Source organism: Poeciliopsis prolifica, unplaced genomic scaffold (genome assembly GCF_027474105.1).
Source record: "Poeciliopsis prolifica strain line A6 unplaced genomic scaffold, Auburn_PproV2 SCAFFOLD078, whole genome shotgun sequence".
NCBI lineage: Eukaryota > Metazoa > Chordata > Actinopteri > Cyprinodontiformes > Poeciliidae > Poeciliopsis > Poeciliopsis prolifica.
In genome coordinates, this window is record NW_026562453.1 from 659,735 (window position 1) to 684,323 (window position 24,589).

General features: G+C 41.9%; 1 protein-coding gene across 1 annotated transcript; it reads right to left on the reverse strand.

Moving 5' to 3' along the window:
• Positions 1 to 779: 779 nt before the first annotated feature.
• zgc:110045 (uncharacterized protein LOC664755 homolog) lies at positions 780 to 18,857 on the reverse strand. The gene is made up of 13 exons (XM_055021650.1): positions 18,299 to 18,857; positions 13,168 to 13,276; positions 13,055 to 13,078; positions 12,931 to 12,963; positions 12,745 to 12,861; positions 11,036 to 11,167; positions 10,182 to 10,310; positions 9,557 to 9,646; positions 7,924 to 7,965; positions 7,492 to 7,567; positions 5,120 to 5,172; positions 3,600 to 3,769; positions 780 to 2,849 (listed from the first exon to the last, which is right to left on the reverse strand). Exons 2-13 carry the CDS (start codon positions 13,243 to 13,245, stop codon positions 2,498 to 2,500), a joined length of 1,296 nt encoding a protein of 431 aa, XP_054877625.1. The 5' UTR covers positions 13,246 to 13,276; positions 18,299 to 18,857; the 3' UTR covers positions 780 to 2,497.
• Between the last annotated feature and the right edge of the window lie 5,732 nt (positions 18,858 to 24,589).

Below are 24,589 nucleotides of genomic sequence, written 5' to 3' on the forward strand. Positions count from 1 at the left end.
CTGAGGCTGAGGTGGAGCTCTTTGACGTTTTTGTAATTCCTCTGAACTTTGCGCAGTCTGACCTTTGGGTGAATTTAATTTAAATCGACAATTTAGCATCTCATTTACAAATATTTCTAGCAGGAGTCAAAGTACAACATTTATTCTTCAATTCATCTGTGTGTTGACAACATATCTGTACTCTGCACACAGATAAACAACAACTGTTTAATTTGATAAACTTATTAGCATCACCTCTCTTAAAAACAGCAGAGGTTTTAAAAACACAATATTTCTGCTTTGTCTTTGTTTTATTTATTTTAAAAGATTAAAAATGCATCTGGTCTGACGCTGCTCTGCACACACATTCATCGCTGTCATCACCGCAGTTAATACAAAACAAAACACACAGAAACATTCAAAATATCTATTCAATAATAAAGAGAAATAAATCTCCTGATATGAGTGATTTTCCCAGTGACTGTAACTGTGAGTTTAAAGGTTCAAGCATCCAGCCAGGAGTGAATTTATATGAGTTGTCATTTTGACTTTACTCATAAGTATATCTTGTTTTATTTTTTTTTTTTTTGCTTTTACTACACGGCCCTGGAGCAGAAATGTGATCCGTCAAAGCCCATTAACCGAGGGATAAATCCTCCAGGTCTGCGTTCATGTTAAGCAGTCAGAGAAATCAGTGGCATATGAAAGATTTTCCCCGTTAACAAAATCAAAAACGAAACCAAGCTGCATTCATAAAAAGTTCCATTTATTTCCAAGTCATTTTATTTACAAATCTTACAAATACGCCATTGTTTGAGTGCATGCCCGCATCGGAGAGATGAATAAAACATTCATTTAAAACAACTGATGTGAGCTCAGATCCGGGAGGCGTTCTCCTTGTTTTCACGCTGGAGAACAAACAACAAGCCGAACCGAACCAGCAAACGCGTTTCAGGCCAGTCCTGGGATTACTGGAGGAGAATTCAGCTGTGAATCCACTGTGGCTTTACGATAATCCCATCAGAGCCGCCACAGTGCAACGAGACTACAGGCCTCCCGAGCCTGTTAGCGCTGATGAGAGCCCACAGTGAAACAAAGACACGCATGACGCAGGACGGGCCAATCTTCATTAAAAACAGCAAACACTCACTGTACAAACAAACCACTTCACAGTCTTTCAAAGCACCACACCGTCTGGTCCTAGGTGATAACCTCTAATCTAATGTTTTAAAAAGTTACACAGATAGAAACACACTTTATGGAAACTCCTACTCCAGGAGTAAGTGCTCCTTTAAAGCTCATTTAATATATTTATATATTCCCTGGGATACTAATAAAAGCCTGAGTTATCCACTTTAATTATTCTGCATGTTCACATGACATCAGGATGTTTTCACAGACCTCAGTCGACTCTTAATTAACGAAGACTTGTTTAATCCTCCTGCCATTTCAGTCCGACTCTAATATCCTCCTGGTTTATGGAAAACAAAAGGAACTCCTGGAAAATATCTATCAGCATCTGTGTCTTCATTTCTATATGTTAATATTAAAATATCTGCCATCTTTTAATAAAGTCTTATCAGGAAGGTACTGAGGAGAAGGCTGCTCAGAAGTTTACATACACTAATAGTGACATAAATTTGATTTATACGACTGCGTATTAGGACCACTGTAGATAGAGAAATTAAATATGGAGTCAAAATCTGCAATTTTTAGATTAATTTCAGAAATCAGCAACAAAAAAACAAACATTTTGAAAAATTAGCTAGAAAGAAATTCAGATTTTTTTAGATTAATCTCAGAAAATTTCTAGAAAAATTTACAATTTTCTTCGGTATAAAAATTTTAGTTTCTTGTAGAAAATCTTTTGCACAAATTTTAAACTTTTCCAAAAAAATAAAAAAAATTCCACATTTTCCAAAACAATGATGGCATCGTAAGGTTTCTACAACTTTTTGCGTAAATTCACAAATTTTTTCATCCATAAAGGCCCAACAACGCCACTGTAGATTTACATTATTTATCTGAAAAGTTATTACTAAAGTTCACCCAGTAATGCAGAGACTTTACACACAGTCAGCCAGAGATATTGGACTTTGTCTCAGGAACAAGTTGCTGCTACTTGTTTGCATGTTGTGGAGTAAATTCTCTTTAGCTGCTGTTGAGTTCTGGGAAACCACATTACCTGTTTTCTGATGCAAAAATAAAAAAACTGACAATTGTTTGCGTTTTAAGTGGATGTGCTGCGGCAGAAGGAAGGACAACATTCCTGCAAGAAACATAACTCCGTGTATATTTATATTTCAAGTTTGCAAAGTTAAGCATAAGGGATTAATCTGATTATTTCAATCAATTGACTGCATTGGTTTAAATGTTTATCTGTGCAGAAGGTTGTTGGTGGATTTAACCAAACATCAGCTGTGGTTTGTGTACATATCTGTAATCATAACCCAAATAAAATGATAATAAAAAGTGTATGTGAACTTCTGACTGGCCCTGTGGATTTAACGAGGCGGCATCAATAAGGAGAAAACTTTTGCCGGTCAGATTTCTTTGCACCAGACGTGGACATTTTTGCAGTATAAGGGGTCAAACCCTGAGTTAGGCTGGAAGCTGCTGCCGGATGGACGGTGAGGACGGGGAGCGTCTTCATCCCCAGCAGGCTGGAAACGGGCAGCGCGTAGTGGGGGCTGTGGATGGCCGGCAGGGTGGAGGCGTTCATGGCGGAGGGCGTCGGGTTGGAGGCGGCCAGGACGGCCATGGAGGTGGCGGCGCTGGAGGCGGTGGGGGCCGTTTGAGAGAAGCTCATGTTGAGGTCAACGGGGGTCACAGAGGACGCGACCTGCATGGTGTATTTAGCCATCTCTAAGCTGGAGTCCAGAGGGCGGAAACGATTCAAAAAGACAAGAAAAAGAAGAGATACTTAGCTACCAATAATAAAACTGAAATGGAGAAAACATTTTTGTTAACTGGAACCATGTTTTACCTGAAATATACTGAAATTAAAGATATAGTATCCTTTAATTTTTGTGTTAATTAATCAATTTATTAGCCTCTCAAACTTATGTAAAATAGTTTGGCTTTTTTCCTCCAAATAACCAGTTTCATACTACTGATATAATTTACACTGCAAAACACCAGAATAGTTACAGTTTGACAATAAATCAATACATGTTTGGAAAACTGTTGTATTTGTCACTCTGTTGATAATCACAATGCAATACTTTTTTATAATCATCACCTAAAAACCAACATGAAAAAACTGAACCTGCTACACATGAATAAAAACTAAATATTTAACAAATGATCACTTAAAAAAAAAAAAACCTCAACTGGGCAAAAAGTCACAGTGAAACTAAACTATTACAACCAGGAATGAGAAAACACAAAAATCAAAGAATGAGCTTTAAGAAGAAGGAAAGAAAAGAAGGAAAGCATTTTAATGCAGTCAACAGAGCAGAGCAGTGAGTTGGAACAAATCCAGCTTCATCCAGAAACACAACAAATCTGCCCTTTACAGCAGCGCAGTTTGGATGTCTTATCATCAGGCTGCGGTGTGAAGCGCACGGTGCGGCGGGACGCGGCGCGGCGGGACGTGGCCGCGCTGCGTAATGTCTCACCTGGCGTTGATGAGGTACTGGGCCACGCCGATGCTGGCCGGAGAGCCGCTGATCGTGACTTGGCGCATGGCTGAGCCATCAGTGGCGCTGGCAATTTTGATGTGCGCTCCAGAGACCTGGCGAATCTCATTGATCTTGCTGCCTTGTCTTCCAATTATGCAGCCAATAAACTAGCGGGAGGAGATTGGAAGCATGTAAATAACAAAAGAGCTCATATTTCAGCTGTCCAGGAATTAGATCTGACAGCAGGAGATAAGAGCCGCGGAAGCGACAACAAAACAACCCCGTTCTCCTTCTATTCTCTGTGATTTTTACCTCTGTTCATATCTAATCAACAAAGTCTGGTCTGTGCAGTGAAGCGGGATTTGATAGCAAATCAGCGCAGTAGAAGTTTGGCTTTTAATCTCCGTTAATTCTCAACGTTTCCGTGAATTTTCTGACTCGTTTTCCATTCAATATGCTGGTCTGTAAACTGAACTGGTGTTGACTGACAATCCACAATTTTAGGGAAAGGTTACTTGTTTGACTCCTTCCTGATTCTCAGTCGGTTGCCTGGAAACAAGAAGCCTCCAGAAAGACGGCCAGCAAAATGGTCAGACAGGCACTTTGTTGCTTTTGCATTTCATTAACCAGACAGAGCGATGACGGGAAGCTTGAAGGGCCAAATCAGGGCTGAGTGGCCTTCGCTTTGTTTTCAACCTGCAGGTCTCAGAATGCAAGCAGCTTCATTTTCACACAAAACAATGACTTTAAACATGAGTCTGAATTATTGTTTTTTCTAATAATGCAGCTGCTGCTTCAGTGGATCACAGTTATTTAATATGTTGCTCAAATCAGTGACTCGTTCAAACTCCTCCAAAACCAAAATCAGTTTGTAAAGTTACAGTTGAAATGTGTCCATTTTTCACTCACATTTTCACCATATTATTCCTACATTTCAGGTCTGGGCTAAATAATTTTAGAAAGTAAACATTTAGTTTGAAAATGAAAAGTTTGGTTTGGATAAGTATTTATCTAACAATACACATATAGTTTAAGAACTAAATGTATGGTTTCAGACTAAATATTTTACATGACAGAAATATAAAATATCAGTCAGAAATGAGGAATGCAAGAGACATAATTTTGAGTAATCTTAAAAGGGCGTATTTATCTATTTACAACAATCCTGGTTTAAATATCTGTTTAGATGCAGTCTGAGTAACTTTCCACCTTTAACTGGTTGAAATGTGTCATTAATCTGATCTGTACTAAGTGAACAGCTCTCTGCATCCCTGACCTGAAATTAGCTAGCTTTATTTATGGGTGGTAATATTCAGCGATGCTGCCGACAACTCCTCTGACAATGCAGCGGCTGAATTTATGAAGTAATATCTGTCGACCAAGAAAAAAATAGAATTACTTTTTGTTGCTCAGATGTGTGCGTCCCAACATCTCCCATCATAACTCGTCTCTGAGAAAGTTTTAATGAACTCGGTCGCATGAGGATGCAAGTGTTGGTGAAACAGTGGAGCACTTACATCATTAGGAATTGCCAGCTCCTGTGTACTGGTGGGTGCAGAAGCATCCAGTCCTGCAAAGTAGGACAAGAAGCGCTAATAACAGCATTGTGCTGGTGGTTCACACATTCAGGACATGAAACATCAACGTGGCTGGGTCACGACTACTATGCATCTTGAACATATAAATTACAAACATATACACAGAGCTCATCCTTTTTCTTGCTGCAGTTTTAAATCGGAGTTGAGGATTGCTATCGCATAAAACCTGAAATCTAATGTGCAGCTGCTTCTCCGTCTAATGGAATCTCATCAAAAAGTTCATTTATTTAAAAAAAATGAAACTCAAATGAGTGTAAGCACTCATTACACAGAGTGATTATATTTCAAGCACTTAATTCTGATTACAGCTAAAGAAAAAAAAGCTAATTTAGTTTAAGAGCAACAGAAAAGGAGAATTTAAATAAAGAAATGTCGTAGTGAGATGGAAACTTGCGGCCCACATCCTGAAGAAAAGGAGGCTGCACTGCAAAAACAAAATCTTACAAAGTATTTCTGCTCCACACTCTAATGCCAATATCTTAAAATAATATCTTCATTAGAAAGATGAAGGAGCTTGTTTTATGTCAACTGTGTCTTAATATTAATGAAAAAGTTTTAGTTCCACTGGCAGATTATTTCACTGACGAGACATTTTTCCATGTAAGAAGTGAAATAATCTGCCAGGAGCTTTAAGCTCCTATCTTTCTGAAAAGTTACTTGTAAGTCTTTGTCTTCAAGTGCACTAAGATATGATAGAAACTCGACCAGATTTTACCTGGTAACATTTTTTGCAGTGAGGTGATCTATTTGTTCATACAGAAATAATGAAATTCATGTTGAAGCACAGCATATGCACTCAGCATATGAGGCTCGTTTTGCATGAATTACTCCATCAATGCGGCGTGACATGGAGCCGATCAGCCTGTGGTTCTGCTGAGGCCTTCAGGAAGTCCAGGTTAAAACCTTCAGTTCATCTCATCCCGTCCTGACAGCCACACCCACCCATCGGCACCAAGTCCAGGCTTTGAGTTCTGCTGCTGCCGCTGTTTGGATGAATTTCCTCCTGGACAAGTCAAGACGTTTTGAAACCACCTGAGCAATCATTTTTCCTTTGATTCAGCTGTATAGAAAAGTTGCAGAACAAAGGACTAAGTTGGAGACTTTTTCTCTCTGCTCAATTTTAAAATACTGTTCTTGCACAGATCACTCTGCATACACCAAAAGCTAACCTTTTAGAAATATACCACTCTGTGTTTTGTATCTCTATAATTTGAGTTTCACTTTTCTTAACTTGAAATTGTAAAATAAACCAAACGTTTGATGACGTTCTAAGTGACCGAGAAGCACCTGGATGTGGATCTGTGTTTCCGTTTGCTGCGTTTCCAGTCCAAATAGGCGCATAACGTCGATATTCCACGAATGTCAAGAAAACACTTTCATTATCGCGGTGTTTCCATTAAATAAGAAACGCAAATAAAGTCATACATAAATAAGTTTGTTCAGACAATAAATCATTAAAAAGCATGTTGCCGTCATCCTTCTGCCACTTCCTGTTGCCTTTTTTCATCTTTCCGCCTTTACTAACATCCGGTTGTTGATCACATGAAATGTGATGCAAAAAAGATGTTTATATTGCAGTTTTATATATTGATACAGCTGACAAAACAACTCATCCTACAGCAAAAACTTATTAAAATGCATGAGGATTTTTCTCTTTCAAAACTGCCGTGTTTTTATTTTGCACAATAATATGGTGAACGGAGACGCAGCTTGTGATGCAGTGTAATGTTTGTGGTTAGTCGGGGCAGATTAAATGAGTTTGGGACGACTGAGGTCGGGGATGATGTGGCCAAGATGATGTTAGATTTATAGGAGAAATGTTGTGAAGGTAAAGGATTTTTTGGATGGGGGGGTCACTGGGTGAATGGGCTTAAACTTGATGAGAAATTGTGAGGAATATTTACTGATCTGTAAATATTCCTGTCATTTTTCCCATTTTCCTCGCCCAAAGAAGCTGCCAGGACTCTGAAATATCTCAGTCTGTCTGCTTCCGTCTAAAATATTCCCCTTCAGAGTGTAAATATCTCAGTGGCTAACTTTCAGGATTATTGATGAAACAATACTCTGGTGGCTTGACCTTTAAACTGGCTGCCTTTTTCTCTCTCCTTTCATCTGCAAAAAGCAGAGTACGACTAGAAAAGCCACCACCTACAAAGATAAAAACCTGAGAGAGTCTGTAAACTCCGAGTATGGAGACATCCTTGATCCTCACTGAGGTAACGGCGGTGATTTCCGAGAGGAGTGAAGACAGAGGGATAGATGGACTTCCCCGGGGAGCCGTGGGTACGTACCAGGAAAGGTAGGGTTGCTCTGCCCAAGGGAAGGGAGGGGGATATGCTGCATAGCCAACTGGTGAAGCTTGGTCAACTGCAGGGTAGGAAGGAAGTTAGAGCTAACCAATCAAAGTGGATTATTTCAGAGGAGCTGAAAACTACAATCTGAAGTTCACAAACATCACAGATGGTGTCAGTGTGAAAGAGATCAATCTGCCTTTAGAAAGCATGCAGAATACAGTCACAACTGATCATAAATGAGATCATTTCCATTTCAATCAATGCAGGTTACTACAGTGGGTTAGTGTTAGTCATGTCAACAGATCAGGGTTACTGAAGTTTCCTCTCTGCAGAGTGGGACACAGAAAGGGCGTATTGGTGCGCTTGGAAGGAGTGGGCAGGAGTAGATCGTTAGGACGGACGGCGGTCGCTCAGACTGGCTCTACTTACATCTTGATGTGCAAATGCATACTGTCCTGGAATTGCAAACGCCTGGAAGGACACAAGACACAAAGAGTGACTAACTGACATGTCGGAACATGAAACACGAAACAGAAGCAGCCGAGTCTGAAGTGTGACCCGGCCGGGCGCAGTGGAAATCCATTCCCTTCCCGCCTCTAATGTGTATGGATCTGATGGAATTTCATCTAAATGTCATCTGCTGTTTTTCTGCCCCCTTTGACTGTGGCTTGAAATCCAATAACATAAACAGATGTCTGATAGGTCAAAGCGCACACAGCCAAAATTTAGGACAGCAGCTTGCCAGGCAGACCAACACGTGAACTTTACACGCAGCCCGTCTTCCAGGTTTCTCTCTGCCGTGCAACAACTCATGTCTCTCACTTTTTACACATCTTGTTATGCAGCAGCCACAAACCTGTGGATATTTTAATAGCTTGGTACATAATTGTGAATTGAAGGGGAAGCAATACATATTTTTCACTGAGAAAAATAAGAGGATGTAGTGTTTGTTTTGTATTCAACCCCCCAGAGTCCAAACTTTGTTCCAGCTGCAGTTCTCTACTGGCTTTGAATGTCTGCAAACTGAGATCTGTTCATCCTCCCTGGCAAAATAGCTCAAAAGTATGTGTATGGTTTATTCATTAGTTGTTCCATTTTTGGAAAATATGCATGTCTTTTTTTTTGTTTTCTTTTTGAAACATAAGTGTAAAATTAACCCAATTAAAAATACTCAGTATTTGATTTTTGCTTCAGCTAAATCCAAAATGAAGTGTAGTTTAAATTATTTAGCGGTTGCTGAAATGACGGAAGTGTCTGGAAGACGGCGTAAAAATGGAAATTTCACACAGATGTCAGTGATGTTGTTCATGGTGAAATCCTGGGCTCTCACTGAGATGCGTTGACTCAAAGACAAACAGCTTCATGTTGAGACTTTGGCCGTTTCTGAAGTGCTAAATGAAAATGTGATGCGTGTTAGTTCATCGTGAGGGTGAGCAACCTGCAGCTCTCAAAGCCAAACAAATGGATGCAATAAGAAACGGTCAGATGAGGAGCTTTTCAGTAAGTTTCTTATGCAAAATTTGCATTTAATATCTGTAATAAACTAACTGGCTTCAAACTATGTGACCTTTCCGCCTTCATTTTTCAGATCACTTCATTCTAGAAAATAGTTTTTGTTTTGTAACAAACCATTTTGGTGTAAAATCTGAAAGCAAAAATACATTTTAAATTAACTTTGCTGGCTTTTTTAGTAAAACGTAACTAAACATTGAAAAGGTGAGGGTTTTTAGCTGTAGGTGAGTTTTATTTTGTTGTTGCAGGACAGAAAAAGTTGCTAATCTGGTTTATCCTTGAAATCCTTTTAAAATACAGTAACAATTATGTGACAATGTAAAAAGTGATGCAAGACGTTGCAAAAGTCACATATTTCCACATAATCTTCTGCCTTCAGCCTCCTTAACATCTTTCCTTTATTATGTCTCTACATGAAGATATTACCTCAGAGCACTTTGTTCTCACAAACGAGTCCCTCTGGTGATTATTGACCGGTGTTATTCAGGTGCTGCATTTGTTTAATTTTCATATACCTTAAAAGACTGATTACTCCTGTTTGACCACTTACTTGTGCAGAGTGCTGAGGGGCCAACACAGCGTGAGCTCCGGCAGGAAGGAGCTTGGGACGGTAAGGAATAGTTGCTCCTTTCGGTGGAGACTGGAGGCACAGGCGAGCAAACCATAGAGGAGAAAACATTATGCACTCCCACAGCTGGCAGCGGTGCATTTGATCCGCTACTTTATACCACTCAATCAGCATTTTTAGGCCCTGTACATCTGCAGTGAAAGGAACATGAGACCCTGAAGCATAGAGAGCTGTGAGCAGAACCCATAATTAGGAGCAAGTTGAAGCTCCAATCCAAACCCAGAGCTGCGCTTGATGCAGCAGGAATACATTAACAGTAACTTCTCCAGCTGACAGGCTGCAAGAAACACTAAGAAGCAAAACAAAGAGGTTCATACACTCAGCAGGCAGCGACTGATAGAATGGATAAGGAATTAGAACATGAATGCAAACCTGCTGCCAGTAAAATATGACAGAAAATGCACCGACGTTTATTTCTGTTTTGGATTTTTTTAACAAAAGCAAAAACCTTCATTTTGCTTTCGAGGCTCATTAGTACTGAACATATTCTATATTTCCAGATTGAACCCGAAACGTTTCCAGCCACAGAACCGGCAGCAGAACTCACCTCCAGCATTACGGAGCAGATGTGCCTCACACACTGAGTGATGGCCTGTGGAGTGCCGGAGATTGTGACGGCCCGCTCTGTGGAGTCCGGCAGCATGTCTCCTGCCACCTGAACCTGAGCGCCTGTGGTCTTCACATCAACCCAAAACACAGACGAGACAAAGGCTGTTTATTCCTGAAAATAAGGCGCTGAAAAGCTGTCAGAAGATTATCCCAAACACTGTGTGACCTGCAGGGAGCAGCTGCAGCCTAAAAGGCAAAGCATGCTCCAATATTTGAAGAGACACTCGCAAATATTGTCCATTTGGACCTGAGGCTCAAACTGATCCATACAGGCACAATGCAGGATCTCACCAAGTATCTGCAGTTTCTAGTGGAAATAGAGCTCTTGAATAAGACAAAAATAACTTAAAAGTAACTTATCGGGGAGATGTAGAAGCTTAATTTAAGTAACTCCTTGATACTGATTTAAAACAACTCTAGTTCCATTGACAAATTATTTCAGTAGAAATTACAAAAGTAAAAACAACCAGAACTTTTACGTCAACATTAAGAAATAATTTACTTGTAAAATTCCCTTATGTCTTGCTGAAGTAATTCTTGTCAGTTAGTTTTGTCTTATTTCAAGTGCAATAAGATATTAACACTAGGAATCAGTCCTCATATCGAGGACTGCAGATATTTTGTAATATTAATTGTAATATTAATTGTAATATTAATTGTGCATACAGGGTGTTATTTTCAGACGCAGCAGAAAAAACAAGAATTGTTTGATTTCTGCGTCTCAGAGGATTTTTTATTCCTGTGTGGGTTCAGACGAACGAACGAAAAGAAGGAGGACAAGCAGAACCGTACCTCCCTGATCTCTTTGATCTTGGAGCCTCCTTTGCCGATGAGCGAGCCACACTGGCTCCCTGGGAAAACCAGACGAAGTGTCACAGGTGGCTTGCTTGTCACGTTGCTGTTTGTCATGGCTGCGGTGATATCCTGGGGGGAATTCAAAAATATGTCGCAGTTTTTTCCTCTGTTGAACCGACAGAACGTCAGCTCAGCTTGACGTGTCCTTTTCAGTTATTTTGCAAAGCCGGAGGAATGAAAACGCTTCTGGGAATGTTTTTGTAAAAGAGAATGATGGACGTTGATATGGAGTCATGGCGGAAAGAAAAGAAAGTATTCACTTCTAGGATTTTACCAAGTTCTGATATCATATAATCCCTTCATTCCTGTTTAATCTGGGCTGATGGATGTATTAATGTTTATCATTTTTGTTTTCTTTATTTTCTTATTTTTTCTACTTTTGCTTTAGTTATACAGTACAAACCCATTCAATAAATTAGAATAAACTGAAAAGTTCAGGAACTTCATCACTAAGTGAAACATATAATATGGATTAACTGCACACAGATGCATGGTTGAAAGCTTAAGTTCTGTTAATTGTGATAATTTTTCCACTTCCAGTTGATGAACAAAATATTACATCAGACCAATAGAAAAAATATTTCTAATTCCTGCCAAGAGGTTATTTTCCAAAGGTAGATTTAATCTGACAAACAAGACTCATCATGTATTTTAATTTAACAAAGTCTTGCCGAGTGTTTTTGGTTTCTGCTGTAAATATCTTTGTAAACTTGAAATGAGACAAAACTAACTTATAATTAACTTTTCAACAAGATATTTGATCTTGTTTTAAGTTAGTAATTCCTTAATATTGATGATGGAAAGTGCTGGTGGATTGGCAGATTATTTTGCTTATAGAAAAAATGTGAAATAATCTGACAATGGAGGAAGAACTTTTTCATCGATATTAAAAAAACTGATTTAAAACAAGCTCCTGAAAAGTTACTTGTAAGTTAGTTTTGTCTTGTTTCCAGTGTCTAGTGATAAATGTACTTTAAATCAGTCCAAAAAAGATTTTGTGTTTTTGCAGTGTATGGGAAACTTTGCAGATCAAATGTACCTCTGACGCCGCCGGGCAACCATTCAGTTTGCTTCGACATGAGACATAAAATATTAAAGTTCATGGCAGAAATGCAGCAGAAAGACCCAATGTCAATGGCTTGTTTGGACATGTTGTCAAGATGGCAATATTTCTTGAACAATCTCCTCTGGAGACTTTTGGTCATAAATACAGAATAAAAACCTTCACACTGTTGAGCACGGTGGGGGAGGGGTGGTGATTTGGGCTTGCTTTGCAGCCACTGATCATCCATGAGTTAATGTGTCAACTGAATTTGATTTTAAAGTCAAATGTGAAACTGATGGGCCAAACTGAATTATGCAGGAAATGAAGCACTATATGAGCTGAAAGGCCCATATATGGAAATCAGCTGTCGAGCTTTTCAATCTTTGGTGCACTTAGTTTCTTGAATACATTTTTTTGTATTTGCTTCATAACCTGTTAGTGGCCTTTGGGTAGAAAACATCCGACTTTCATCTTGAGATCAAAAGTCAGAATTCTGAGATAAAAGTCTAAATAATATTTACAAATCTAAGGTGTGTTTTTGTATTCTGGAGTTGGAACTCATTAACCTTTGACCCGATAACTTCTGAGGATGAATCTGTACCTCTTCAAACTTCTGTGCGATCATGGAGAAAGCTCTGAAGATTCCCTCTGTGGGTCCGGTGATGGTCACTATCCTCTCAGGAGACGACCCCTCTGATATGTTGATGCGGGCGCCGCTCTGCAAACCCGGGCTGTTGGTCATTCAAACTTTGTTTTGTTCTGACTGATGACTTCAAACAATACTCACCTCTTCCCTCATCTTCTTCACCGTTTCTCCTTTCTGAAAGCAAAGAGATTAAAAATATACATGTTGTGTTTTAAGGCAAATTTAATTAGCAAGTACAAAAACAATAAATGTAAATGAAATTGACCTTTCCAATGATGCTGCCCACTTCCTGTGAGAGAAAATAAAGGAATAAGAGGTGAACAACGTGGCGTCAGAATGAAATCACATCAGATGGGCTGCAGAGGATCTGCTGATTACCTTTCCGTGCATCAGCAGCCTCAGCGTTAGCGTGACGTTCAGGCCGCCGTCCAAGGTCATCTCTTCCTTGTCGGACATCCTCAGTGACTTCAGATCTTTGTGGTGAATACTGTGCAGAGAGGACGAAGACGTGTCTGTGTGTTAGTGGTTTAATGCTTCAGGATGTGGAGGAAATGATGTGTAAAATTGAGGAGGAAATCAGCCACATCCGACGGTGCAGTTTCATCTGGATTTCTTCTTTCTTCAGGTATCACTGAGTTTCTGTTTGAGGAGAAATGATCAGGTATGCGTCTATTTCGGGCTCTACTTCCATGTATTTCCACTTAAGAAGATTCAGATGCTCGTGCTAATGGCCATGTCATACATTGGTATCAGCAAAGGAAAAATGAAGTGAATCATTTCCTGTCTTCAACCGTTCTTCTGCGAAAGAGCAACCTGACGAAGCAAAGGTAAAAGCTTTTATTCTGTGGTAGAAATGGCAATTCTCTTGAGTCGTTATGGATGGACCTTAATAACACCTGCAGCTCTTGGCAAAAGTATGGACGCCCACTTAACTTTACAGCACATTGTCACATTATAATTCTTAGCATCAGTGTGTATTATTGGGATTTTATCTGACAAACCAACACAAGGCAGGGATGGTGAACGGGAATAATAAATTAATACATGTCTGAAAAAGGAGCTGAACATTTTATTAACAGCCCTTTGGTATAATGTCTTTACAAAAAATCTTTTCTTAACAAATACCTTCACTGTAAAAATCCAAAATCTGACCAAGTATTTATGTCTAAAATCATAAATAGTGCAATTTATCTTAGGACACTGGAAATAAGCAAAAATGTTTCAAAAGTAACTTTTCAGCAAAATATAGGAGCTGATATAAAGTAAATAAATAATACTGATGATAAACATATTAGTTTCATTAGAAAATGATTCCATTCATAATATTTTTCTCATATTTTCATATCGAAATAATCTGTCAGTGGAACTAGAATGTTTTATCAATATTGAAGAATTCAACATAATTTTACGTTTGTCTACCAAATAAGAAGCAAATAAACTAAAGCAGCTTTTTAGGTTGTAACTTGCAGAAAGTGAAGCACGTTCCAAAGTTTGAGCCGCTGCTTTCATCCTGTTTAAAGGATTCTTTGGAGAGTTTATCAGGGCTGGATGCTGTCTGAGGCGTTATGGATCGCTGCTGTTTGGCTTCTCATCGTGGAGCTGTGAGTCGGGGGTGGAGATAAGCCTATCACACGCTGCAATCTTCACGTGTCTTTAGTTCCAGCTAAATAAAAGTTGTGTGACTCCCTGGGATAAGATGAGACACAAAGGAAGCCACTTGTGCTGTCTGGAATCAAGTGATCAGAGTGTGACTTTCCTCTGAAACACCACACAGTGTCCACTCTGTTTCTGCTGCGTGTCCAATTCTTTATATTTGTGGAACAAATAAAGAATGGTGATGCATTACAGCAGTTTGTTGGACCTCACAGCTGCAGCTCTATAAAGTCATAGTGTTTGTAAGATTATCAGAGTTCTGAGAAGTTATTCTTCAGACTCTTACGAATGACGATGCATAACTAATTAGCAAACTAATCAAAGCGAGGGAGGGAAGTAATTTCAGTCTGAGACAGTCTGGATTTCAGTGAACATTCCCACCAGCTCCCTTTAGTTTAATGAAACTCCAGTTCATTAAACTAAAAGGTTCAGTTTGCTTGGAGAGATGTGAATCTGTCCTCGAACTGATGTGGACCAGTAAAGTGAACTCTTGTCCTCTGATAAACCTCGGTCCAGATTCTGTCGAAAAGAACCCTAACCCTACTGTAACCCTACCATAACCCTAACCCTACTGTAACCATAACCCTACTGTAACCATAACCCTACCATAACCATAACCCTACTGCAGTGCTTCTCAAATAGTGGGGTGGGCCCCCTTTGGGGGGCGTGTGATCGTGGGGAACAGGCTTTTTTTTGGCCGAACTAGTATAAAGTGTAATTGCGCACAGTAGGCGGCAGTGGCGCTCTCATTGTTACTTCTGTCACGTTTGCGACAGTGCAACATTTTACGACTTACAAGACAACAGGTTTGCCTTGGTTAGCAGTGTTAAGTCAACAAAAAGCTCCGACTGCGTTCTGTCTATGGCCTCCGTTATTCAACAACCCCCAACATGAAAAAGTTTTTCACAGGGATGAAAAGAAAAGCGGAGAGAGACAAAGATAATGAAACAACAAAAAGTCAACCGAAAGCTAAGAAGAGGAAATACGACGAAGCGTATTTAGCGCTTGGCTTCACTGTGACTACAGTTGGAGAAGAGGAAAGACCGGTGTGTTTGCTGTGTCTAAAAATGCTCGCAGCGGACAGCATGAAGCCAAATAAATTAGCGCGTCACTTAAGTACGTTACATCCCAATCACGCCGATAAGCCGCTAGAGTTTTTTCAGCGAAAAAAATGTTAATAAAGAAAAACTGTTATGCAGAGATGGATAGTCACGGTGGGGAGTGGGGGGCGCGAATAGTTTTCTTCTTGCTAGGGGGGCGTAACGGAAAATAATTGAGAAGCACTGCCCTACTGTAACCCTATCCTAACCATAACCCTACTGTAACCCTATCCTAACCATAACCCTACTGTAACCCTATCCTAACCCTAACCATAACCCTTACCACAGTTCGAATGCATAGTGTGAGCACCAAACTACTTGTAGAGCATTCTGGGTAAATACAATCAAAACAAATGTGCATTTCTAGCGCTGGCAGGAGAAATGATTTGTTGTCTTTTGCTAAAGAGGAATCCCGCTGACAGACAGATGAAGTCCTTTTCTGTTTGTCTGTATGAAGGTCAATGTTTATATGACATGAAACATAAGTTTTTTCACTTCCGATGTTCTGCTTCTGATGGCTTTTCCAGCCAGATCTCAAGACAAAAATGAAAAAAATAATAATAATAATACTTTTTTTTACCAGCTGTGCCGATGAAACAGAACTTGGATATCTTGCTTTGTTATTGCCAGACACAATCAGGAACGTGTGGTTTACATGTCCAGCAGAACTGGAGTAATGGGCGGAGCTTCACTGCTGGTAATCCGGTTAAAGGATGTTTTGATGTTGCTCTGCCATCCTGGACATAAACCGCATATTAATACATGGCTCTTAAATCTTCCACTGAATCGTTCTTTGGCAGGGAATTAATGTGTATACACAAAACAACTGAAAGCTACTGTCAAGGTAGGTATTCAGCACTGTTTAGTTCACGTTCATTGAATTCTGGTTGCTGTGTCTGGAAAGTCTGGTTCGTTTGCAAAGGTGTGAATGACAATCAAACTCTGATGCGAACCAAAGAAGCTGACTCTGTCCACAAACCTCAGTCTCGGCTCGGTTGAAATGAACTCTGATGCAGTTTGAATGCATATGTGAATGCCAAGTGGACCGGAGCCCAGTCCAAAAGTAGGAAGTAAAACACAGGGCATTCTGGGTAAATGCAACCCAAACAAACTGCAAAATGGACAATAACCCTCAGAAGCTAAAGTGGATATAAAGTGTGTGATTGAGGCAGCCTGCCCACTTTCACCAGATCTGCAACCAGAACTGTTGAGAAGGATGAAGGAAAACCAAAACGTTTGACCCAAGTCATGCAATTCAAAGGCCAAATACAGAAGAAACATATGCAAATTTCTGGTTTCCAAAATATAAATCAATAAATCTGATATATTTATTCATCATTACCACTTTTAGCAAACAGAACTAAATTTGGTGATTCTAACTGACCTAAAACAAGAGAAATTTGGTCTGGTTTACAGACAGAAACAAAAAAATAATCTCTGTGTTTTTTTATTTGTTGGATGTAAACTTCAGGTTTCTGCTGTATGTATTTCAGTAGTTGTTGTTTACTTGTGTAATTTACAACTTCTAATTCAAACTCCTCCATAAATCCACCAAAAACTGAGTCAGTCAGTCAGACCACCGACAGCACAATCCAGTTAGCAATAATCATCATGAAATGTGTCAGGATCAACTGACCCAAATAACGCAGTAAATTAACAGGATCAGGAAATGAAACAATCCCAACCGATGAAGCTGCAAGGAGCTCAACCATCTGATCAAACACACACACAAAAAATAAAAGAGAGACGGACATCTTTCAGCAAACATCCACAGCGTTCCCGTCTCTGTTGGTACAATGGCTACATCAAACAAACAGCGGCGTCTCGCTCTAATCCTGCAGGCCCAAGATTTGTTTAGTTAATGCTAAGACCCTTTTGACCTATTTCTGTCATCCGAAGCAAGTCAAGACTTCTGAACAAAACCCCGATGCACAACGGCAACCGAAGAGTTTACACGATAAAAAAGAGATCACCTGTGGGGAAACTCTGCTCTGTGAACGCTGACAGACAGAAGTATTCCTCAGACAATTAAAACACACACACACTCACGCACACACACACACACACACACACACACACACACACACACACACACACACACACAGGGCCTTAATCCTGGAGGGAAATGGGGAACAATGTCTAAGTGGATTACTGGAGGGATTTTGTTAGACTATGAATTCAAAATCTAAGAGTAAAACAAGGAATGTCTAATTTTGAACAATGTGATACCATGAGACACTATATTACAAACTGTATTCCACTTTGTTTAAAGGGGTCTTCAGATCAACAAAAGCACACTTTATATTTAATGAAATGTGACAATTACCACATTAAAAATGTTCAAGCAACCCATGAGAGAGATTACAGCGTGACTATCTGGAGTGGCGACTATTTATAGCATTTTGTGAGCCTCCTCATATCATGAGGTGATACAGAACTCAGCATGAAGGTTAGAACAACGGAGATACATCAGAAGTTTGGCTTTAGGTCTAAATTCAAACAATCCTGGGCTGTTTGAAGTGGAGAGTTTAAGAGAAAAACCCAGGAGAGGAGAGAAAAACAAGCTGAAGCTGAAAATATCTGAGCCTAATAGGAGTCAGGGGCAGCGCGTTAAAACAAAGCCTCGCTTTGTCTGGCGCCCATTAGATGTGCAGAAGCAATACCTTCAAGTTTCTCTCTGGCTAAGCTTCAGCATTGCCATTAACAGCCATCTGAGCAACCTGCAGCCACGAAGGCCGACTCTTGACCAAACTGACCTTGGAGTGGGAGAAATTCCTACTCGTCTTCTTTGGTTCTGGTATCTTTGGGATGAAAGGCCTTTTAGTTTGAAGTCCGAGTTCGGTGTTTGGTCCCTTTGTTTTTCAGTGATCCACAGAGTGGACAGATGGCTCCCTGTGCCCTCAGAGCGGCTGGAGCGAAGGCAGGCTTTGCTATTAGTCCCTCAGCTTAGACCGAGATAAGCCCCTACGCAGGCAGGGCGAGTGGGCCCGCATCTCTCGCCTAATTCCCCCTGTCACAGCCACCGAGGAGGCGTTCCTCTGACCGGAGATCCACGAGGCCCGGCGGCAGGCAGGGCAGGGCGAGGGGTGAGGAGGCTCACCGCCTGGAGACCGTCCAGCACAGACACAGCGATCAGCAGCAGCGAAAAACCCAAGAAGATCAAGGATTCTCAGAGAGACAGTGAAGAGACGCCCTGTTAACCGATGAGTCTTTCTGACCCTGCAGGACGGCTGCGCCTCTCATTAGGATCTCAGAAAGATTCCTGCCTGCTTAAAAATAACCTAACTGATGGAGAACAATGTGGCGTCTGAAGTATTTAGTGATGTTAAGCACAATGTCTTCATGGGGTGCGCCCCCCGGTGCCCCCCCTCCACGCGGCCTCTGCCCTCCCCCCACAACAAGCCCTTGTGGCCTCGTAATGAGGCCAAACTGGATACAATAAAACCATTCTGCGCTGAAAAATGTATTCATCTGAGCTCAGAAACTGTGAAGGAAATGAAGCAGTGAAGCAGAAGTGGCATGTTTAATTATCACTCAGTCTCACCAAGACAATAATGGCCTCATGGCTTGAATAGCACATATCTAGAAACACATTAGATCCACTTTACAAGTAGCATCCTTCTTCCGCCTTGCATTGAACGGAGCGGCTTCAATTACAGGTAATTCTGCTCTTATAAGAAGGTTAGGGTTAGTTTTACAGCTTAACTGTGAGCTAAGTGTCTACTGTAGACACGTTTTGGTTTATTAGAGCCAAGTGCCATGCAAACATAAACATTTTTAGGTTACAATTATGAATGTATTCCCATGAGATTCTATGTGCCAATCGTTTAACTTTAAGATATTTTAATATTTCAGTTTCCAGAAGAAAAAATGCAAACTATTTACAAAATATGAAGAGATTTTAATACAAGTGATGTGGCTCAGCACCCAGGGCGACGGGCCTGGAACGACCCAAAAAGGTTTTCTATTGCTTGTCTGCTAATTTGGAGGAAACTGGGAGAGTGGGCGGAGCTCAAAAGTAATCCTGGATAACCAATTAATATCTGTTCTTAATAAGAGTGGATCAGTCTGGATCCACTGAGCGGTACCACACAGACAACGAGCAGCATCAGATAGTTGCTATGGTAACACAACAGTCAATCAATTAAAACTATTCTTTGAACTTCTACAAAGGAAACTTCCCAAGTCCTTTAAATTTTAAATTTCTGTTTTAAAAAATTTGAAATCTATTTTTTATTCATGCTGAAACTTTAACAGTATTCTGATTGTCGTGAAGTAAATATTTTAATTTTAGATCTAAGTTCTGTGCTAAAATTCAAGCTGTGCTGGGAGGCCCATGATGCTCTGGGGCCCTGAGCGTATTCTTTGGGCCGGCTCTGTGCTGATCCTTTGGGCCGGCTCTCTGCTGATCCTTTGGGCCGGCTCTGTGCTGATGCTTTGGGCCGGCTCTGTGCTGATGCTTTGGGCCGGCTCTGTGCTGATGATTTGGGCCGGCTCTCTGCTGACGATTTGGGCCGGCTCTGTGCTGATCCTTTGGGCCAGCTCTGTGCTGATGATTTGGGCCGGCTCTGTGCTGATTCTTTGGGCCGGCTCTGTGCTGATCCTTTGGGCCGGCTCTGTGCTGATTTTTTGGGCCGGCTCTGTGCTGATCCTTTGGGCCGGCTCTGTGCTGATGCTTTGGGCCGGCTCTGTGCTGATTCTTTGGGCCGGCTCTGTGCTGATGATTTGGGCCGGCTCTGTGCTGATGATTTGGGCCGGCTCTCTGCTGATCCTTTGGGCCGGCTCTGTGCTGATGCTTTGGGCCGGCTCTGTGCTGATTCTTTGGGCCGGCTCTGTGCTGATGATTTGGGCCGGCTCTGTGCTGATGATTTGGGCTGGCTCTGTGCTGATGATTTGGGCCGGCTCTGTGCTGATGATTTGGGCTGGCTCTGTGCTGATGATTTGGGCCGGCTCTGTGCTGATGATTTGGGCCGGCTCTCTGCTGATCCTTTGGGCCGGCTCTGTGCTGATGATTTGGGCCGGCTCTGTGCTGATGATTTGGGCCGGCTCTGTGCTGATGATTTGGGCCGGCTCTGTGCTGATGATTTGGGCCGGCTCTGTGCTGATGATTTGGGCTGGCTCTGTGCTGATGATTTGGGCCGGCTCTGTGCTGATGATTTGGGCTGGCTCTGTGCTGATGATTTGGGCCGGCTCTGTGCTGATGATTTGGGCCGGCTCTCTGCTGATCCTTTGGGCCGGCTCTGTGCTGATGATTTGGGCCGGCTCTGTGCTGATGATTTGGGCCGGCTCTCTGCTGATCCTTTGGGCTGGCTCTGTGCTGATTCTTTGGGCCGGCTCTGTGCTGATGATTTGGGCCGGCTCTGTGCTGATGATTTGGGCCGGCTCTGTGCTGATGCTTTGGGCCGGCTCTGTGCTGATCCTTTGGGCCATCTCTGTGCTGATGATTTGGGCCGGCTCTCTGCTGATGCTTTGGGCCGGCTCTGTGCTGATTCTTTGGGCCGGCTCTGTGCTGATGATTTGGGCCGGCTCTGTGCTGATGATTTGGGCTGGCTCTGTGCTGATGATTTGGGCCGGCTCTGTGCTGATGATTTGGGCTGGCTCTGTGCTGATGATTTGGGCCGGCTCTGTGCTGATGATTTGGGCCGGCTCTCTGCTGATCCTTTGGGCCGGCTCTGTGCTGATTCTTTGGGCCGGCTCTGTGCTGATGATTTGGGCCGGCTCTGTGCTGATTTGGGCCGGCTCTGTGCTGATGCTTTGGGCCGGCTCTGTGCTGATCCTTTGGGCCATCTCTGTGCTGATGATTTGGGCCGGCTCTCTGCTGATGCTTTGGGCCGGCTCTGTGCTGATGATTTGGGCCGGCTCTGTGCTGATGATTTGGGCCGGCTCTGTGCTGATCCTTTGGGCCAGCTCTGTGCTGATGATTTGGGCCGGCTCTGTGCTGATCCTTTGGGCCAGCTCTGTGCTGATGATTTGGGCCATCTCTGTGCTGATGATTTGGGCCGGCTCTGTGCTGATGATTTGGGCCGGCTCTGTGCTGATGCTTTGGGCCATCTCTGTGCTGATGATTTGGGCCGGCTCTGTGCTGATGATTTGGGCCGGCTCTGTGCTGATGCTTTGGGCCGGCTCTGTGCTGATGATTTGGGCCGGCTCTGTGCTGATCCTTTGGGCCGGCTCTGTGCTGATGCTTTGGGCCGGCTCTGTGCTGATTCTTTGGGCCGGCTCTCTGCTGACGATTTGGGCCGGCTCTGTGCTGATTCTTTGGGCCGGCTCTGTGCTGATTCTTTGGGCCGGCTCTGTGCTGATGCTTTGGGCCGGCTCTGTGCTGATCCTTTGGGCCGGCTCTGTGCTGATCCTTTGGGCCGGCTCTGTGCTGATGATTTGGGCCGGCTCTGTGCTGATGATTTGGGCCGGCTCTGTGCTGATGCTTTGGGCCGGCTCTGTGCTGATGCTTTGGGCCGGCTCTGTGCTGATTCTTTGGGCCGGCTCTGTGCTGATCCTTTGGGCCGGCTCTGTGCTGATTCTTTGGGCCGGCTCTGTGCTGATGCTTTGGGCCGGCTCTGTGCTGATTCTTTGGGCCGGCTCTGTGCTGATGATTTGGGCCGGCTCTGTGCTGATCCTTTGGGCCGGCTCTCTGCTGATCCTTTGGGCCGGCTCTCTGCTGATCCTTTGGGCCGGCTCTGTGCTGATGATTTGGGCCGGCTCTGTGCTGATTCTTTGGGCCGGCTCTGTGCTGATGCTTTGGGCCGGCTCTCTGCTGATCCTTTGGGCCGGCTCTGTGCTGATCCTTTGGGCCGGCTCTGTGCTGATTTTTTGGGCCGGCTCTGTGCTGATGATTTGGGCCGGCTCTGTGCTGATTCTTTGGGCCGGCTCTGTGCTGATGCTTTGGGCCGGCTCTGTGCTGATCCTGTGGGCCGGCTCTGTGCTGATCCTTTGGGCCGGCTCTGTGCTGATGCTTTGGGCCGGCTCTGTGCTGATGATTTGGGCCGGCTCTGTGCTGATCCTTTGGGCCGGCTCTGTGCTGATGCTTTGTGCCGGCTCTCTGCTGATCCTTTGGGCCGGCTCTGTGCTGATCCTTTGGGCCGGCTCTCTGCTGATCCTTTGGGCCGGCTCTCTGCTGATCCTTTGGGCCGGCTCTGTGCTGATGCTTTGGGCCGGCTCTGTGCTGATGCTTTGGGCCGGCTCTGTGCTGATGATTTGGGCCGGCTCTGTGCTGATGCTTTGGGCCGGCTCTGTGCTGATGATTTGGGCCGGCTCTGTCATCAATTCTAATGTCTAGCTTAATATTGAACACAGTTTGAAGTGTTTTGTACCAGCCTTTGTATTGGATTTTGCTCTGAAATTACAAACTTTATTTAAAGTTTTTGTAGAATTGAAATGTCAATCATTTATAGTTGATATAAAAGTCTCAACTTGTTTGTCTTTAATAATACGCTGCAGGAAAATAGCATTTATTTGAATGAACTCTCAAACTCCTGAACTGTGCGGTAAACATTTTGTTCTAATCTATCAATGTGGAACAGGAAGTCCTTCGGGTAATGACAGATGATGGGCAGGGACACTATTCTTTACCACGAAAGTACATGAGACAGCATCATAATGGAAATATGCAAACAAAAACAAGAGCTGGGTGTACTGAAGTAGAATGAAAATGCACGCATCTCCAGATGAGCAGTCTGGACTTCAGGAACACAATCCTTTTGTGTCAGTGATAGTAAAATCTGAGGCAGCCTGGTTTTACTCGGAGACACGGCCTCGTTGTAGAACGGAGACAGAAAGGCTTCTGTGGCAAACAGCCAGGGGAAATTCATACTTGGACCCGTCAGATGATGGGAAAGATGGAGATGACTCATCTTAGTGATCTTTGCACATGCATTACAAGATGACGTGAGGAAGAGGAGGAGGATACAGACACTCTGTGAACATTTAACTCATTGTCGTAAATTCAACCCAAAATATTATCCATCAAAACTATTTGATTTTTATTTATCAAAATTATGTAATCAAAAGTATCTTATGTTTCTCCTACATATTATAATGTTTCTAAGTTATTTAAGTGCCCAAAGGTCTGTATTATCATTATTATTATTATTGTTGTTTTCATTAATAATAATGAAAACAAGTGTTTCTTTACAGTGATTAAAATAAATAATACTAACAAATTTGGTCAAATATTTCCAAAACTTTGGTTTTCAAACTATTTCCAGTAACATTTATTGTTTTCTGCATTACTGCAGCTCCATATGGCTCAGGATATAGATAGATAGATAGATAGATAGATAGATAGATAGATAGATAGATAGATAGATAGATAGATAGATAGATAGATAGATAGATAGATAGATAGATAGATAGATAGATAGATAGATAGATAGATAGATAGATAGATAGATAGATAGATAGATAGATAGATAGATAGATAGATAGATAGATAGATAGATAGATAGATATTCTCTTCATGTAGGCAGATTTTCTGCTAATTTAATTTCCTGATAAACACTGAACAGAGATTAATTCCAGTCTTTGTTTCTGTTAATGAATAATATTTTTCACTAATGAAAAAAAATTAGCTGTTAAATTAAATTAATCAATTAAGACTTGAATATTACATCAGACAAATAATAATTTAAAAAAAAATAAAAACAGAATTTTGAGCTTAAGGAAAAATCAGACCTGTACTGCTTAAAGGTTGTTATCAATCAAGTTTCATTGGACCAAATTTTCTAAACTAATTATTGGTTTCAAACATGGAAAAGTGCGATTCAGGGATTCTGCTTTAATGCTTGTCTTATTGTAAAACACTTTGGTTCTGCATCAAGAACGTTTCCTGGCTGAATCCTGAGTGAATGTATTCATTTGCAATAAGGTCAATTATTTAACATCCCTTTTTATTTGATAATATTCTTAATAATTCCCAAAACCTTTTTTTCCCTTTTGCATTTTTTTCTTACTCCAGTGTTGATGCTTTTTCTTTCTATTGGGGCAACAGTCTGTCTGCCCCCCATGGCACTGGGAGGACTCGCCCCCATTTCTTCTAGAACCGCCTCTTA